This window comes from Nylanderia fulva, unplaced genomic scaffold, assembly GCF_048542155.1.
Source record: "Nylanderia fulva isolate GAGA-0341 unplaced genomic scaffold, ASM4854215v1 Scaffold4, whole genome shotgun sequence".
Classification (NCBI taxonomy): domain Eukaryota; kingdom Metazoa; phylum Arthropoda; class Insecta; order Hymenoptera; family Formicidae; genus Nylanderia; species Nylanderia fulva.
Genome location: NW_028190476.1, coordinates 7,221,030 through 7,240,252, shown reverse-complemented (window position 1 = coordinate 7,240,252; position 19,223 = coordinate 7,221,030). Strand labels below are relative to the sequence as shown.

Sequence of the window (19,223 nt, the reverse complement as noted above, 5' to 3'; positions counted from 1 at the left end):
CATTGGAAGAATAAGTGAGAATTGATCGAAAAGGGAGGAACAAATAAAAAGTAATGCAAAACAGATTTAAAGATACAATTATAGTAATGATATACACCAGTGTAAGAGCTAGTTTTCGTTAAAAAGCTCGACATTATATCATTATAATGAAAATAAAATAATAAGACATTTCACATATTAATAATAATAATCTGGCTGTAGTAACAAATCGAGACTTATATTCAAAGCGGTGAAGTAATTACGCTATAGCCGAAATTTATATCATAGGATAAAAGTGATCAACACTTTCCGCCTATCTCCCTACAATGAGAGCATGCAGAAAAACAAATATGTAATTAATAAAATTTAAATAATACAAAACAATTTAATTTACATAATTTCACAGGTACGATGCATATTACATTGACGTATAATGGATTCAAAATTGTGTGTAAATAAATGCATTTTACTCATTTGATGAAATATCTTGCATATATTTACACGCAAGTTATTTTAAACATGGATTTTTTTACTCCTGAAAATAAAGCATTTATATATATCTTATGTATTATATAATATATCTCTCTATTGAACTTGATTGCTTAAAATTATATATACTTGAATTATATATATATGTATATCTACTGATGAACACGTACATGTTTAAAAATTATTTCTAATTTAATTTTAAAGTGTACTTTTTCCAATTGATTTATATAATTAATATCTTAAATGATAATGGAATCTTTAACTTTTAACAGACTAACTAGAGGATACATTTAATAAAAAGAAAATCAGGAGCAATTGCGACTAGAAAAACAGTTCACTGAACTAAATAATATTTAATTGTGTATAATTGTTACATCTCTCTATTATGCTTTGCCTACAATATAAAAATTTATATGTTCTTATACGTTTACAGTTTGTATAAGAAAACAATCTTATACTAAGCTAGCTATCTAAAATCTGCATTAATTTTTTAATTACATATATATATATATATATATATATATATATATAATGTACCAATAAAATATATGAAACAATTCATGATATTAGCAATAAGTGCATCGCTTATTGCTAATAACTTATCGATATACTTTTGTATATCAGTAAATGTACAGGATAACAAAACAGAAAGTTGCTGAAATTATTCAGCTATTATTTAGAAATAAATAAATGAAAATATAAATTATTTTGAGTAAAAAATTCATTAATTTTATTAACATATAGCAATAAAATTATATAAAGCAATTTGATAAACAAATTTTACATTTAAAAAAAAGAGTATAAAAACGATAATGGACAAAATTTGCTTATCAAATTTGCTTTGTATAATTTATATTATATATTTATATATCGATAAAATTGACAAGTTTTTTATAGTCAAAATTATTTGATTTGTTCAATTTTCATTTGTTTCTAAACAACACAGCGGAATAGTAAGTGATTACTATCAGGTATTGTATAATGTTGATTATAAAAGCAATGTAATAGTCAAATTTTGCTCACTATTGTTTTTAAATTATTTTAAGATTTAAAATTTAATTATCAAATTACTTTATATATATATATATATATAATTTTTGCATAGATTAAATAATATTCATTGTGTGCTATATAATAAAATTGACATACAGGTTCCTTGTCAAATTTTAATGTTTTTAATTTTAATTTATTTGTTCCCAAATATAGCGCCATTTTCTATAACTGTCATCCTGTACGTTTATTTTTAAATATCTAGTTATATATTATTCCTCCCTCGTGATTCGTTTAAAGACAAAATACATGTCTTTAAGATGTGATTCATTTATATGTTGCATCTCATTATTATATTATAATAGTAACTTTAATGTGCGAGCTCAAAAGAGCATAACACAGCTTTTTTCTCGTTTTCGTATGAAACAAGAAAATTAATGACAGACATTAATCTCCCATATAGTCACAATAATTATTACGATATCATTTTGATGTCAAAATAACATAATTTGACGTCAAAGTGACTATATTTTTGCTGGGTCTGTTAAAAATTTATTAACATAACACGTTCTTTCCACTCTTAATATACATATCAGTCTGTCGCGTTCGGATTCGTGTAAGAGAATCCGCGGAAAACATCTTGATCCATCGAAGTCAAAATCTGCTCGGGCACCGGGGTGAGTCTTGGACGTTCAGTTGTAAAAGCTGTATCGAAATATTTTGTGTCCAAGGTATGATCGAGCGCGGGCTTAAATGGCGGTTCCAATTGCCTCCTCTCTAACCGATCCCAAGGCAAACTCTGCGAAATTGGAAATACATATTTATATTCCCAGGTAGTAACCTGACATCATTTTACTAGCTGGGTTTATTTAAGCTCTGCGCGCGAAATATATTTCTGCGCTTGCAAAAGATGATCATCAGCGAATTACCTGAAAAAAAGCGTGCATGGCAATTTCGTGAGCAGGCGGCCTTTTTCCAGAATCCTTCTCCAATAAAGAGATGAGTATGTCGGTAGCCTCTTGACTCAGATAACGAGGTATAAACGGTCGTTCGTTACAAATGCTCCAGAATAGCTCGTCCTCATCGCATCCGGAAAATGGCGATTGACCGGTTAACATTTCGTACAACAGGACACCATATGACCACCAATCCACGGCATGATTATACTTAAGTCCTTTTATAATCTGTAAATATAAATAATTCAATAATTTCATAAATAGAGAACCCAATTCGCCTCCAATAATCTTAATCTTAACAACATATATACGTCAAGATCATGATCCTGAGGAACATATAAAGGGTTTTATCAAATAATTTCTACTCGGAAAAGTCCGAAATATCATATTTGATTTGTTCTTATCGTACAATTTAATTGTTAATAATTTTTTAATAATAATAAATTAAAACTTCTTGGATATTATTTATTATTATGACGTCATTGAACGTTAAAATGATGTCGTCTTTTTCTCTACTTTCTCCGCTTATTTTTAATATATTAACAGATATTTAATAATAGACAAAATTATCGGCAAATATATGTATATCCCAAGTAGCAAATTGATGTTATTTAACGTCAAAATGACATCATTTTATTTTATTTATCCCAGCAAGTTTACGTTATTTTGACGTCAGTTTGCTACTTAAAATATATAATTATATATTATATCTCTAAGTATATTTGCCTATAATTTGGTCTATTAAAAATATCTATTATAATAAATTAAGTACGTAGAGAAAATAAAAATAAACCTCAAGCAAATAATGATAATATATTTACTTCTGGTGCCATGTAATCTGGTGTACCACAAAAAGTATCGGCCATTCTGTCTAGAAAGATTTGAAGCTTGCACATGCCGAAATCCGCAATTCGAATATGGCCTTCGAAGTCGAGTAATACATTGTCCAACTTGAGGTCCCGATAAACGATGCCCTTTTTGTGCAGAAAACTCAGTCCGGACCATATCTCGGCGGCGTAAAAACGTGCGCGCGACTCGGCAAATCGACCGGACTTTTGTATGTGAAACATCAGATCACCCCCGTTGAGGTACTCCATAACGAAGAAGAGGTGGGACTCGGTCTGGAAGGTGCAGAACAGATGGCAGAGATACGGATGTCTCGTCGCCAAGGTCAGAACCTTCCTCTCGATTAACGTGCACTCGACGTCGTCGTCCTCGAGAACAACGTCCTTCTTCAGACACTTCACCGCGTATACGCATTCCGTGCCGCACAATTCAGCTAACAAGACTTTACCAAAGCTACCTTTACCCAAGACCTGCAAAATAGAATCAACATTATTTAAAATAGCGCTCCAGTTTATCCCAAGTAGCAAATGACGTCATTAAACGTCAAAATTTTGGGTAACATTATTTTGATGACATTAAATTTGGGTGACATTAAATTTTGATGACATTTAATGACATTAAATGTCAAAATGACGTCATTCGACGTCAAAATGTTATTTTAGTGACATCAATTTGCTACCTGGGATGCAGTGATTATTGTTATCAAAATAATTAAAGTAGCAATCTGACGTCATTAAACAAAGCGACGTCATTTAATATATATAATATTATCTGCGGGAGGTATCTAGATGAATCGCCATATAATTTTATCTTTTATCTTAGATATATTTATTTATTTAGATATTTATCTTATTTATTTAGATATGTATATCTTATTTATTTAGATATGTATATCTTATAGATTTATTTAAAACAAAATCATCTTCATCTTATCTAAAATAAATTTCCATATTTTCATTTCATCTTTATCTAGCTAATTTTAAAATCATCTAAGCATGCATTTCATCATTGATGAAATTTGTTCGATTAATAAACTTACTTTGAGGAAATTAAAATCTGTGACGGCATATTTCTTGAACCTTGGTAAATTCGTTGCTGGAGGTGTTATTCGACCACTTGGATAACGATCCGAGATGTCTGAGTTTCGTTGATTGTGATCCGATGACTGCGAAGGCGCTAAGAATAAAAATATATGATAATTGCATCAACTTCGTTTTTCAATTGGTATTTAAATAAGTAAAATAAAAGTCGAACAACATGCATATCTGTAATTATATTATATTAGGATATATTTTTCCTCAGACTCAGTCATGCACTCAGCTTTTGATAGATAAGAGACTTGTGATTCCAACTCCTAAATACAATAACGAACATAAAAATATTAATTATCATTAAAAATTAATTAGGCAAAGATAAGGAGCCACTCGTGATTTTAATAATTTTCAAATATGTTATTAAAAGTAGCAAACTGACGTCATTAAACGTCAAAATGACGTATCCTTGCTACCTGGATGTTTAATAAAAAGTTAATAACAAAGAAAATATAATAAATAATATATAATTCACCATATATAGATTATGTTTTTATATTACATTATTCACTGAAAGTAAATTGTTGAGAAGCCGAGGCTTTTATTATAAAATTATTTTGTTAATAATTTTTTAATAAACAACGAACGCGGGCTGAAACTTTCACGTTAATCAAGATGATGATCTTGATAATATATTTTAAAAATTATATAAATCAAGAATGGCTCCCTGTTTTTGCATAATTATCAAAATTAGGCTTAAATGGAACTAAATGCGATTGTTAAAGTATATTCAAGAAAAAATCATGATAGTAATTCATATAAACATTTTGGTTTTTTATTTTGAACCTTCTTTAATAATAAAACAATAAAAATTAATATATGTTATATACATTAACAACCGTATTTAGCAATTATACAAGCTTATTTTCAATCATTGATTTGTATCATTGATGCAGTTTAATCGTTTTTGAAAATATTAATGTTAAAAATTTTTTAAATATATCTGCACAATGTCATATGTATATGTGTGTGTATAAAATTTGCATTTATATGTATATAGGATGTCAAGATTTTTTCTTCGCGTGCATCAAGAAAATTTTTCACATTTTTTACTAATTGTCATCTTTGATATATTGCGATTAAAAAACCTAAAAACCTCTGACTTTCTATGCAATAATTTGGCTGTATGACATTTTTTAAAAATAACTGACCATTCAACATAAAACATATATATATATACTGAGCAAAAGGTAGTTGAATTATAGTTCTTTAAAAAAATGTTGAAATTAAAATGGTCAGCAAAAAATATTTTATTTTATTTATTTACTACTCACCTCTTTTCAAAGCTTGCAACGCTTCTGCAACTAGTTTTTGGTTTAATCCACATAGATTTCCAGTTAGCTTTTCGCACTTCTTATGGCAGGCCATGTCACAATCTATAGGAACGTTTTATTGCAGAGCGATATAAAAATATATCCCTTAAATCCGCTTAATATCAAAACATAACTTTCCATTTTTTTTTCTTTGATGTCTTTTAACGGCGTGAGCAGCACAGACTCGATTTATGACATTTATATATTAAGCTGCTGTGTTATAAATAGCATATATCATATATATACATATGCACATACGATGATGTACAATTTGTGATGAAAATAAAGGAATGGTAAAGTAAAAATATTTGACAAAATTTACACAAAAATATAAGAATAAGAATAAAAGAGAATATCTTTCTAATAAACTCATTTACTCGCGTTTTAATTTTTTCTCAAATATATATTTAATATTTACTTAAATTTGTGTAAAAAAATTTGCTTGAATGAATATTTAAAAAATATCTCAATATAATATTTCTCTAAATTTAAAAAGATTGGACTGTAAAAATATTTGTTAAATATAGTATCAATATTATTTTTAAATGAGATTTATATAATATTTTCTTGTGGCTTGGACAAATATTTTCGTAAATGTGACTATATATATACTTGTGAAGTTTATCCAAGTGAAAGATTTTCTTTCTATTAAAATTTACAATTTTAATCTCTTTGATGAAAGAGATGACAGATTTATATCTATATCACATATTTTTTCAGTAATGTGATATGTAGCATATATATATATATAAAGTTTATCCAATTCTATATATATGATCTATTATATTCTTCTACTTAAATTTAAAATGCCAGATATTTCTACACAAATTTTTTATACATAAATTTCTACATAAAATTTTACACATAAATTTCTACATAAATTTTTATATCTCGTTTTATATGAACGTTATGGATTTTATAACGTTTTCATTAATTTTTATAAATTTTTAATAGTGTTCGAACATAATCGCATCCATTGCTTCCACCATTAGAAACATCAGCATATGATCTTAAAATAAAATACAAGTTCAATACAAATTCACGTACGAAAAAATAATAATGTAAAGAACGATAAGTTTCATATTCCGGCGTATTGAAAGAAAAGTTCTTGACTTGACCTAATTTATGAATTCTGTCTGCAGTGTGCAAATTTGATCATAAATAAAATTCTGAGTTTTCGACAATATTTTCTTACGTCTTCAGCAATAGCTTGTTTATGTGTATTATATGTATATTAACAAGAATGTTATTTTCAGGACTTCTCAATTTGATATAAGTTATTTTCATATAATTTTTTATCAAAAAGAAAATGCAAATCATATGCGATAGGATAAAAGTCGTAATAATTCTGAAAAAATTCAAACCTATTCCGAACTTACTTCTGATTAAATTAAAATTAGATTTGTTACATTAAAAAATTTGATAAATAATTATTACAAAAATACTCTAATTTTTTGAAATCCAAAAATTTTGAAATTTCAATATAGTTAAAAATATATAAAAATATTTTTTTGCGAAAAAATTAAAATTGTGAAACAATATTTTGAAAATTATCATAACGCATCAAGGTTTACGATATTTTTATCGATAAAAAATCTATCAAACACATCTATCAAATTGAGGGGTCCCGAAAATTCTCCCAAACATTCTCCCCTATTTGTCGATTTAAAATCAACACGTGTAAAAATAATTCTGTTTAAAAGTGTAATTGTTATTTTACAAAAACATAAACACACATAAATGTTAATTAACATTAATTATAAAATCCAAGCATAAACACTTAGACATATTTTTAAAACTTTCGCATAACAATTATTATTTAACTAGAGGTTCCATATAGCCACATACACACTTTAAATAAAAAATTACGAAATAAGCAGAATACTGACAAATAATTCACACGTGAATTAATAAATTAATATTAGCATCGCGTTAATATTTTCAAGATGTCTTCTGAATATTTCGTTAAAGTTATATTAAATAATATTTTATATATAAAAATAAACAATTATTATTTAATATATATATTATTATTTAAATAATATATTATATATATATATATATATATATATATATTATATATATTATATATTCTATTGTATATATTATATATGTATATATTAAATATATTATATAAATATTAAATAGTATATAATAATATTATATATAATAATATTATATACATTAAATAATATAATATTATATATAATAATATTATAAATATTAAATAATATTTTCTGTGTAAATTGCGATTAAAGATATAAATAAAAAAGAATATTTGAAACTATATCTGAATATACACATTCAACAGAACAAAATTCTGACGTGTGTAGATGATGATCGCAAAATAAATACTCAAGATTCTGGGCGAACCGTCGAATCCGGAATCGTTGCTTCTTGTCGAGTTCATTCTCTTGTGCTCGGACTCTTCATCCAGTTCGACGCAAGTCGACCCACTTCCGTTCGTACTCCCGGTCGTGGCGGTACTGGTTGTACTTCCGGTACTATCGCTATTCACGGAGGACGCCTTCGAGTGATGTCGCCTCCTCTTGATCTTCGCTCTTCTAATCTTGGTGAGATCTCTAGGTGTGGCTGTCAGCAACGCCGACGGCGTCGTGTAGAACATCCTGATGAGATCCAGCGGACGTTGCGAGGGCGAATTCCTCGGGCTGGTGCTGGGCGACGTTCTCGGTAAAGGTTTCCCCAGGAACTGCTTTTCGGGAACGAGCGTGTTCTGCTGACTCGTCGATTCTCTGTTACGGCTTTTCGGTTCCTTCTCGCTCTTCGTGGACGGAGCCTTCTTGCTCGACGACTGCTTCTTCTTCTTCTTCACCGAACGCTTCGTCTTGAAAGACTGCGAATTGATGCTGGGATTAGGACTGGGAACCAAACTGGTGTCCTCTGACGCGATCGGGGTTTCCACGTCGTCAGCGTTCGTCAGATTGTCCTGGTTGCTCCATTTGGAGATTTTCCCGGTGAAAAGATCGGAAGCCGGCTCGTTCGTCGGAGTACTCAGGTTCCCCTCGTCGATTTCGCGGTCTTTAGGTTCCTCGGCTAGTTTAAATTCCTCGCCCAAGTTATTTATTATACATACCATGACTTCCGGGATTGAAGGAGATGCCTCCGAAGCTGCCGGAGTCGTGTCGGATTGCGTCGAGATCGAATTGGAATCGTCATTTTTCGAGGGAGCCTTCTTTAGGGTTGAACTCCTTATTCCGGAGTCCTTAATTCCAGAGTCCTTAATTCCGGAGTCCTTGTTGGCACCAATTGCTGTTGGAAGGTTCTTCTTCTTCTTTAGCGGCATCTTCGGCACGTTTTTCTCATTCCCTGTGATTTTGACGGGTTTCACAGCTTCCTCCTTCTTCACTTTTGGAAATTGTAAAACGACTTTCTCCTTATTTTCATTTTTCTCCTCTGCAATAAGGCTTCTAGGCTCAACTACAGAATTATCGAGTTCTCCTTTATCTTTCTTATCGTCAAGTTTCTTCACTATCACCGACTTCTTTCTTACCAATGTATGATTGAATAAATTGCTCGGGTTCGTTGAATCGTCGACTTTGGTAATCGCAGGCTCGCGAGAGGGAAATCCGCTTTCTCGTTTCGATTTAATCTCTTCGGGATCGCTCGTCGCTTTGATCTCGCTCCAAAAATCAATAGATTCGGTAGAAGCGCTCTTGGATAGCTGCCCACCTTTCTCCTGCGACTTGTCGTAACCCGCATCGACTATCACTGGCTTCTTATCCGTTGCTTTATTATTCAGAAGTTTGGCGGGTTCCAATGTCTTCTTAATTGGTACACTTTTGCCTCCAGTTTTCTCATCAACGGATACAGATTGTTGCAGATTGGGAAGATTATTCGACAAGCAATTATTTAAGATGGTCTTCTTCAGGATTTTCGGCTCATCGAGGTCTTTCTTGGGAACCGATATCGGCTTGTCGTCGTTAATTTTTGCTACTTCAACCGTATCCGACTCTTTCTTAACTTTCGAGCTTAACTTATCGGCTTCATTCACAGCCGGTTTCGGAACATTTTTCATCTTAAAGGGAACTTTGGGTTTTGCAACATCGAGTCTCGGTGCCGCTTTGTTTTTGAGATTGGGTAGGTCGGACGAGTCTTTTTTCACGTCGCTACTTATTTTTTTAACATCAATTTTCAACGGGGTCGAGTCTTTCGGCGCTGATTTTTCAGTGGCATTTATTTCTGCGTCGACTTTGGGCGAATCGGTCGTCTTTTTGATGGATAACTTGCGTAATGGTTTTTCTATTTTATTTCTGGGCGTCTTCGTCAGATCCTGTTTGACATCCGTCGTAATCGATTTTGGTTCCTCATTGCGATCGTTATTACGCACTTCGCCGTTCATTTCCTTGAGCAAGGTCGTTTCTGCGGTCACCAAATTGGCCGTGTCATCGTTGCCGCGAATCGGGGCAATTTTAGAGGCCGAAGCTGGTTTGCTCGTGTCTACGCTATTGGGTTTGAAGAAGGGGGTCTTTGCCAAACCCGACGCTTTGTTCACCTTCTTTTCCGGCAACGTGACAGTCTCCTCCTCAACACTTTCAGGTGGATTTGCCAGGTACTGTGCTGCGTCTCGTAACGAAAGCTCTGGCGCTTCTACGACATTATTTCTATCCGCATTAATTTTAGACGCTTTTGGCAGACGACACGTCGCGCTATTGGCGCTGTTTTCCCTAGCATTATCGTCGGCTTCGATCATGACAACGGTATCTTCACGTAACATCGCCAGGCTCTTTGGTTTATCTTCCTCCTGCATGGGTTTATCCGTCTTCGAGGGAAAGGAATCCTTAGCACTGAGAAATTCCGGCGTCTCGGTGGTCGACAGTTTCAGATTTTTCGTAACATTAATCGAATTATTTTCATTCTTTTGACCCTTATCTTTCTTCAGATCCGTGATAACATTTTTTGACAATTTATTCGGCGAAATAAACTCCGATGACGCGCTCGATTGTATAGAATTCACAATTGGTTCGGCAGTCTTCGGAAACGTTGCACTTTGCTTCAGATCAGTTTTTCGTATATCGCTATTGTTTATTTTTGGCATCTTACTTGGTATGCCCGAGTTATTTTTTGAAGTTTCCAGTTGCTTAGAATCGTCTGTGACTTTATTTGACGTCAAATCCTTAGCGTCACTTGTCGTTTTTACCTCGTCGTTCGATTCCAGTGAATCTTTATTACTCGTTAAGCTCTTCAGCTTTTCGTTATCTTTGGGAACATTATTTTTCACGTCGACAAAACCATTCGTCAGGCTTAATTGATTTTCGCTTTGTTGAATTTCCTGACCGAGACTCTCGATTTTCTCGAGCTTCTCGTCCAGTTTCTCCGTAGGCTTCTTCACTGTCAAATATACGCTGTTCCTTGAAGAATCCAAGGCATAAGGTTTTCGAACAGGCAACACGATTTGCATCTCCGCTTCGTCCGTACTATTTTTCGGAGAAGCGTCTATCTCAGCTTCGAGAATCCTGGGAGTGGGGACCTTCGCGCTCTCCCTGAATTGCTCGACCATCGATTTGCGCTTTTCGTTTTCGGAACCCGCGTTCACCCAGATCGTAGAAAAATCCCCGGCGCTGTTGCAAGCTTCAATCTTGTACATCTGAGGCTTCGGTCCGTTGCTCTCCTCTTCGATCTCGGAATCGATGGACATGTCGCTGCTCGACGATCGCCTGTTATCACCTGGCCAAGGCTTATCGACAACCGACTTCTTCTTCCTCTTCGTTTTCGCGGCTTTCCTTATTCTCGTTGTAGCTTGTTTCTCCTCCTCGTCCTGACTTATCGCATCGGAATCGGTGTAATAAGAGTGGATCGAGCTCCTGATCCCGGTCTCCTTTCTCATCAGGGTACCACGTCGCACCTCGTTCTCGATCTGAGCCTGCTCCTCGGCCACGAGGCTGTCCAGGACCTTCGCTTGAACCTGGGCATACGTGGCCTTTCGCTGCAACTGTTCGGGATTGAGCTGCAGATCAGCGGAGGATCTGCGTCGCGTGAATCTGCGAGTGATTCGCCTCTGCACGGCTTCCTCCTGCTCCTGGGGCTCCTCCTGACGATTCAGATTGACCTGGTGGTACAGACGCACCTGCTGTTGCTGACCTCCGTCGCCGTTCAGCTTCTTGTCCTTGATAAAGAACTTCTCCATCAGGAGCTCGCCCACCGACTTCTCGTGCTTTTCATTGTGCTCCCGCAACACCGGATTATCCTTCAAGGCCTGCGACCTGATCTTGATGGTCGGGCGGTTGCGTTGCAGTCGATTCCTGGGACGGTTCCCGCTCTGCGGGAGAATTCTCGGCGATGAGACATCGATGTCCGCCGTATCTATCACTCGCCTCGCGTGTGATCTCACGGACGTGATCGGTGGCGATCTCACAGGAAAGCGGTGCAAGTGATTCAGATGCGGAGATTCCGAAATAGTCGACAGATGCGGCGAGAAACGCGATAATGGAGTGTGAAAGGGTATTCTGCGCCAACATTATACACATTTGTTTGTTTGTAATCGCGATCGTAATTTTTATATTTTGCATAAAACACCTAGGTAGCAAGCATACGTCATTTTGACGTTTAATGACGTCAGTTTGCTACTTGGGGACTCGACAATCCTTATAAAAATTGGATTTTGATAGAATTGGCTAGTTTTGTAGCTAGTGACCTGCTGAACAAAAGATGTAATAGCTTCAAAGCTAAATAATAAACAGTGACAGCTAATCAAACAACTCGCAGAACCCAAATTTTTCGAGTTTGGCTAGCTGTAAATCAGTAATTAGGGGTCATTCCACAATAAATTGCAAATATCCCAATTGCCAATTGATAGTTGACTGACCAATTAGAACAAAACAACCTGTCAGCTGATTGGTCAATCCGCAACTGTCAACAGGCAGCTAAAACATTTGCAATCTATTGTAGAGTGAATTATCTAGTATTTAGTTTTAAATCTATTAAATTTTTTTATTCAGATTTTTGTAGATCATAAGCTGCAATATAGGAAACCAATTAATTTTATCAAGGTTCAAGCTTTTAAACTTATATGAAATCCTAGATAAAATTGAATCTCAATAAAATCAGCTAGTTTTCTCACATGTAGTTTATGATCTGCTGAATAAAAAATGTAGTAGATTCAGTAATTGTTCATTAATTAATTTTGAGGCTATTATATCTTTTGTTCAGCAGATCATAAGCTACAATATATGAAAAAACCAATTTTTTTACCAAAATCCAATTTCCATAAGGATTATGCGAAGTCCTTTACTATTATTTTGGGGATAATTGTGCAAAGACAGGGTCCCACTTTCAATTTCAAGATGTCATCATCTTGAATAATATGGAGGTTTCAGCCAACGCTGTTGTTTATTAAAAACTTCAGAGAAATTAATAAAACAAGTTTAATAAATTTAATAAGACGTGGATGAGGGAGAGGCTCAATCTCTTTCCCTATACTTTCATCTAAAAAAATTCTCTCCTAATCTAAACTCATTTCCAATTAAAATAAAATTAGATTATAAATTATAATAGATTCTAAATTAGAATTAGAATTTTTTCAAGATAAGGGTCTAAAGAAGAGGAACTTCCAATATCTAGTGCCATCTGATCTCTTTCTGTCTCTGCATAATTATGATTTTTGGTGGATACTTTTCTTGTAAATCGTTCAATGAGCTTCTTTTGAGAGTTTGACTTGTCATGTGCAAAAATGATCATTAAGTCTTTCAGCCTCTAATATTGTGCGAAAAATATTGTTGCCAATGTAAAGAATTTATCGCATAATTTTATAAAATATTATATTATAAGAAAGAATATAAAAATCACATAAAAAAGCAATAATTAACAAATGTAACTACAATTAAAAAATCTATATGATTAGTAAAGTCTCATTTATCTGATAAAATCTTATATTCATAATTAAGTCCTTTAATCGACTACCACATATTTACCTCAATGTCAAATAGTTATTTTTGTTTCCTGGTTACGTTACGTAGTGGAAATATTTCACGAACATTTGTTGGGTACACATTGATTGTATGTACACTTATGAGAAAAGCTTACATGGTTCGCATTTAATAGCACGTATAATCAACGCATAAAGTCATGCTATTTCTATGCATCATCACATAAAATTCCTCCAAAAATTTTTACTATAATTTTTTTTATTTATATATCATCTCAAAAAAAAAATTATTTATTATATGTTGTTTCTCTTACATATTTGGCAAAATAAAAATGTAAGAAACAGTAAAAAAAATATTGGCACATAATATTCGTTAGGATAATTAAATGCGCAAAAAATGTTATTACAAAAGACTTTTACAATACTAATAATGAAAATGAAAACATTTTACATCATTTAATTTTTATTTCTGATAACAAGTAATAAAGATTTCAGTTTCGAGTAACTCCTAAATTTATCGCTACATATATATATATCGTGCGATAATAAATAATTTGAAGAGTTATGTGAGTCAGCGACTTGTCTTGCCAAAATCTCTAGCATGAAAAATGAGGAAAAAAATTTGCATATTGTAATTATACAATCCATTTCGTAATTTTCGAAAAATATTGCGCATAAAATATTTTACCCATAATGTATGTAGATACCTAAAAAACGATCTCTAAGAAAAATTTCCACCAATCAACGTCCGCTCAAAGACACAAATAACAGGAAATAAAATATAAGAATAAAAAAATAAAGCTATTCGAATTTCTCTCTCTCTCTCTCTCTCTCTCTCTGATATACTCTAAATATTAAAAATACAAACAAAATGACATTTATCCGATGTTTTACACTCGCACTAATAAAATAAAATTTTGCTTCACATCCTTACCGTCCTGTGCCTGTCATTAACGAGCTATGATTTGAATAAGTCCCTCCTCCGTAGTAGTACGGTACGTCGTTGTAGTACGGCATTTTTACACTTTCTTTTGTTTACACTGCCCGATAATGAACTTGTAACAATTGAGGGGCGAGAAATAATGAAAAAGTGTCCTGGCCGAAAGGACGATCGAGCAATTGCGTTGTGCTTTTAGCAGCGGATCGGCCGTGGAAATTCACTCTCAGGTGTGCTAAAAGCAAATCCGTTCTCACGGTTCAGGGAGCCAAGACCAACTGAGTTTAAGCCGGCGACCCGATGTAATAATAGAATTCTAGTATATGAGGCTTCCCAGTGCGCGTCTAACTATACACCACCTAAGACTCTAATAAACCGAAAGCACGGCGGTTATTACAGCTGATAGTTGCAATGGTAAGGAATGCGGAACAATAAGCTACCTTACATATATCTTATTATTAAGTGTTCTGCGTGTAAAAATTCACTATTGGTACTAATGAGATTATTAGAATTAGGAAAAAATACATTTACGCACAAAAATTTTAAAAACTAGGTAGTAATTAATAATAATGTGAGATACGTAAACAAATTTTACTTATGTTTTGTTGTTTGGTATTTAAAATTAATTATATCTCTACTAGAAAAAAATTGTTTAATTACCATAAAAATATTTAACTTGTGTTTACAGATTTCTTTATAGAAAAATTATAATGGAATAAATTTTATAATGCCGAACAAAAATGTTAATTAAATCCATTTTGTTTTATAAATCAAATAATTAGATTATTCCGGTCAAATGTTACGTTTAAAAGATTATATTAATAAGAGTTAATTTTTTAAATTAATTGTTATATTTTTGCAAACAGAACTAATAATTAAATATTACAATGAAGAAAATGACTTAAACTTTCACAAACAATAGTTTATATAAACAAAATGTATAAATAAATTTAAATTATTATTTTATTATATTTTAATATAAATTATATACCATATTTTATATTAACGATATATTTAGTTTCCATCAAATAAAAATTTCATATATTTTTCATACATTTTTCGTGTTTATATTAAACTAAAACATTTAATTTTTAGATAAGAGAAAGATAGAGAGAGAGAGAAAGAGAAAGAGAAATTTAATAACTAAATTTGATAAAAACGATTAAATAAAAAATTACTTCTCACGATAACAATCAAACTTTTGGTTACATAAAACAAGTAACTTAGATATATGTATTTTTTTTACATATTTTATTTTTTTTTATATTACTCTGCGAAAAAAATAATTGTTCTTAGCAAAATTGTTTTGCATTTTAAACACAAACTCATCTATATAAAACAATCTCTCGAGAGATTTTGTGCTGGGGATTCATAGACCAGACTTTTTGCCGATAAAATATTACATATATTTTCAAATAATACAATAATATATATTATATAATAATATAAAAACATATTATTATTAATATATTAATAATGTATATTAATATATAATATCTCTCGAGTATTTAAGCACGAGAAAAACTACAGCAACATAAAATACAAGTAATCAAGCTTTTTAGCAATTAAATTTTTAGAACTTTCATATTTCAAATTTATGTTAAATATCTAAGCGGGTGCATCTTTGTGTGTGTGTGTGTGTGTGTGTGTGTGTGTGTGTGTGTGTGTGTGTGTGTGTGAATGTGCATTGAAAAAAAAATTGTTAACTCCCTTGACTAAATCGTTCAACTAAATTATAAAAACTATTTTGTTAATTGAATATATGTTATTAATATTTAAGTCCAATATTTTGTTAGATTTAATATGTATATTTAATTCATTTATTATATATTCAATTAACCAAATATTATTTAGTTGAACGATTTAATCAAGTTAACAAATTTTTTCAGTTTTATGTGTGCGCGCGCAAAGCAAAAAAGCATGTTTGCACATGCTAAAGTAAAAATAATTGTATGATAATTATCATTCTCTATATATGTACATATTAAAAAAATTATTAAAATCGAATAAATATTTATTTCAATACTGCCTTATAAATCATTTATTTAAAATTATAATATTGATTCAATGTGAATAAATATTTAATGTAAGAAAATCCTTTTCAAAACAAATACATATTTATTTGTTTCAAATAAATAATTTAATAAGGCAATATTGAAATAAATATTTAATTTAATAATTTTTTCAGTATATTAATTAAATAAAACATTGTACTTGCGCATGTCGAATCAATTCACGTTAGTTAATCGATATGCAAATAGAAATGATTGTATACTAGTCAAGATGCATTAAAGTTTTTTTTGATTATATAATATATACTGTTAAATATATATTTTTAAAATACGTCTAAAATACTCTTACCGTCGCATCTTAAACCCTGTCGAAACAATCCATACAGCATCGAGCCACAATGATCACAGAAAGTCGGTGACATAAAAGTGTGAGTTCGAAATCTATGAGGCACGTCTATCTTGAAACGTTCTTTCAAGTACTATAATGAAAAACAAACATAATTTAATTATAATTATTATAATATATATTATATATAATGTCATAAATTATACATATATGTATAATATATATAATTTATAATATTCTATAATTTGGATATATATAGATTTCCGAATTCGCAAATTAACACAGCAGGAAAATTGTCGAAAATTAAGTAATTAAAAATATATTTCCGCAACTTTTTATACAAAAACTTTCTTGATATAATTATTTCGGCAAATATATTATAGGAAAAAAAATATATATATTATCTTTTTTTATATTAATATTTTATATACCAAAGTTGACACTACATTACAATATGTTATTTGTAATATCAAATCGATAAATTATGTGAATATATATATGTATAAGTAGTAAATTTAAATAATTTATCTTGAAGATTACAACTTTTTGAGCAATCCTATTTTTATATTTATTTTTCATTGCAATCAATTAATAATACTCACTATAGTATTTTCCGATTCTCTCCCGCTCTCTGGACATTTAGTTAGTAATTTGTCATGACATTTTTTGTGCACCGCGGTTTGACACGCTGTAACGAAAGAAAATTCTCATGTAAATTTCATTAAATCAATAAATTTTGTAAAATAAGGAATAAAAATACTTTACCTTGGCACTGATATCCTTGTTTACCGAAACCCCTGGAATAAAAAAAATGATTAAGAATGGTCTCTCTATATTTTAGTAAAAATATGTATAATATTATATATAATTTCAAATTGCAGAAATGTGTGAATATGCACGCGCGCAATAAAGAACAAAATATAATATTTATATGTAAAGAAGAAAAATGTCTAAAGTGAGATATTACCATAAAAAGTCTTTGCAAAAGGTGCAAAATGTCGGTTGTCGAAAGTATTTAGCTACAAGTTTGTGGCCTCGTACAATATGTACTTTGTTATGCTTAACAGCTCCTCTTCTCTTCGTGATAGCACGCCCGACGTTATTCTCTCGCGTCGGAGTGGACGTCTGTGTCGTCGTCGTTTCCGCGGAATCCCTTCGAGGAACTCTAGTTCTGTAGACATAAGTCTTGCCTTGCGTTGAGGTTGTCGGTGACGATTCCACAGAATTCAAAAGCGTCGGAATTCTTGTTCTAAAAATTATTCGATTACTTCATATTCGACTTTTCGTCAAATTTTCATGTGCATTTTACAGTACAAAATTGCGCACAATATTCGGCATAAAAAGTAATAAAAGTAAAATTATCAAAAATTGAATAGTTTACGAGATATATTTTTATTTTTTATACATCAATTTTGACAATTTTAGATCAAATATTGTAAAATATCTCGTAAAATATTCATTTTGTAATTTACTTTTATGCATAAAATAATGAAAAAACAATTGGTAAAAAAATGTGTTAATTTGACTAAATCTTTCAACTAAATTAGTAATTTTGTTAATTGAACATATATTTAGTATATTTAAATCAAGTATACGTTTTATTAGATTTAATGTCATATTTAATTTAAATATTTTTATATGTTCAATTAACAAATTTTTTTTAGTATATAAAAAAAAATATATAGTTGTTTTTAAGACAAAATATGTAATGTGTAATTAGCAGTTACGTATTTTTTTCTTAAAAATAACTGTGTTTTCATTGATATATGTGTACATATAAATAAAGAAGCTTATTAACAAAATATTTTATTAATAATTAAAATTAATTAATTAATGAAAACAGTACAATACAAAACAAAATCTTATATATATATATATATATATATATATATATATATATATAAGTGCCAAGTTTTTTTATTACTATAATCAATAAAATTTTTGGATTTATTTTTTCTCTCAAGCCAGGAATTAAAAAATAATAGGAAAATTCAATTTGGAAATTATTTGATTATCTCTGTCCTATAAATTGCATAGAAATATTTCTTAGTTCAAGGAAAGCCTAATTGAAAAGATTATCAATTGTAACAATTTTTAAATACAAATAAGTACACTAAAAAAAATTGTTAACTTGACTAAATCGTTGAACTAAATTACTATTTTATTAATTAAATATATATTAGTATTTAAATCAAATACATGTTTTGTTATATTTAATTTAGATATTTTTATACGTATAATTAACAAAATATTATTTAGTTGAACAGTTTAATCAAGTTAACAATTTTTTTTCAGTATATTGTTAAAATATAATTTGCGCATTTTTTGCATAATTTTTTGCACCGAAAAAAAATTTATTGAATTCAAATAAATATTTATTTC

At 30.8% G+C, this 19,223-nt stretch overlaps 1 protein-coding gene across 5 annotated transcripts; it reads right to left on the bottom strand.

The window, feature by feature from the left end:
* Positions 1 to 65: 65 nt before the first annotated feature.
* LOC114937757 (uncharacterized) lies at positions 66 to 14,788 on the bottom strand. 5 transcript variants are annotated; one of them, XM_085485841.1, is made up of 7 exons: positions 14,481 to 14,785; positions 8,020 to 12,128; positions 5,626 to 5,727; positions 4,300 to 4,436; positions 3,236 to 3,730; positions 2,388 to 2,642; positions 66 to 2,257 (listed from the first exon to the last, which is right to left on the bottom strand). In XM_085485841.1, exons 1-7 carry the CDS (start codon positions 14,561 to 14,563, stop codon positions 2,051 to 2,053), a joined length of 5,388 nt encoding a protein of 1,795 aa, XP_085341967.1. In that variant the 5' UTR covers positions 14,564 to 14,785; the 3' UTR covers positions 66 to 2,050. The 5 variants fall into 5 exon arrangements, with proteins under 5 accessions (XP_085341967.1, XP_085341968.1, XP_085341969.1 ...); XM_085485842.1 differs by having other exon boundaries at positions 8,038 to 12,128; positions 14,481 to 14,784; XM_085485843.1 differs by lacking the exon at positions 5,626 to 5,727 and having other exon boundaries at positions 14,481 to 14,784.
* Between the last annotated feature and the right edge of the window lie 4,435 nt (positions 14,789 to 19,223).

Coding starts and splice junctions, on each gene's coding strand:
- LOC114937757 (XM_085485841.1), bottom strand. CDS start 14,563: ATGCCGTACTACAACGACGTACCGTACTACTACGGAGGAGGGACTTAT. Junction 2,643..3,235: donor CAGATTACATGGCACCAGAA/GTAAATATATTA, acceptor TTATATTTACAG/ATTATAAAAGGACTTAAGTA. Junction 2,258..2,387: donor CCATGCACGCTTTTTTTCAG/GTAATTCGCTGA, acceptor CCAATTTCGCAG/AGTTTGCCTTGGGATCGGTT.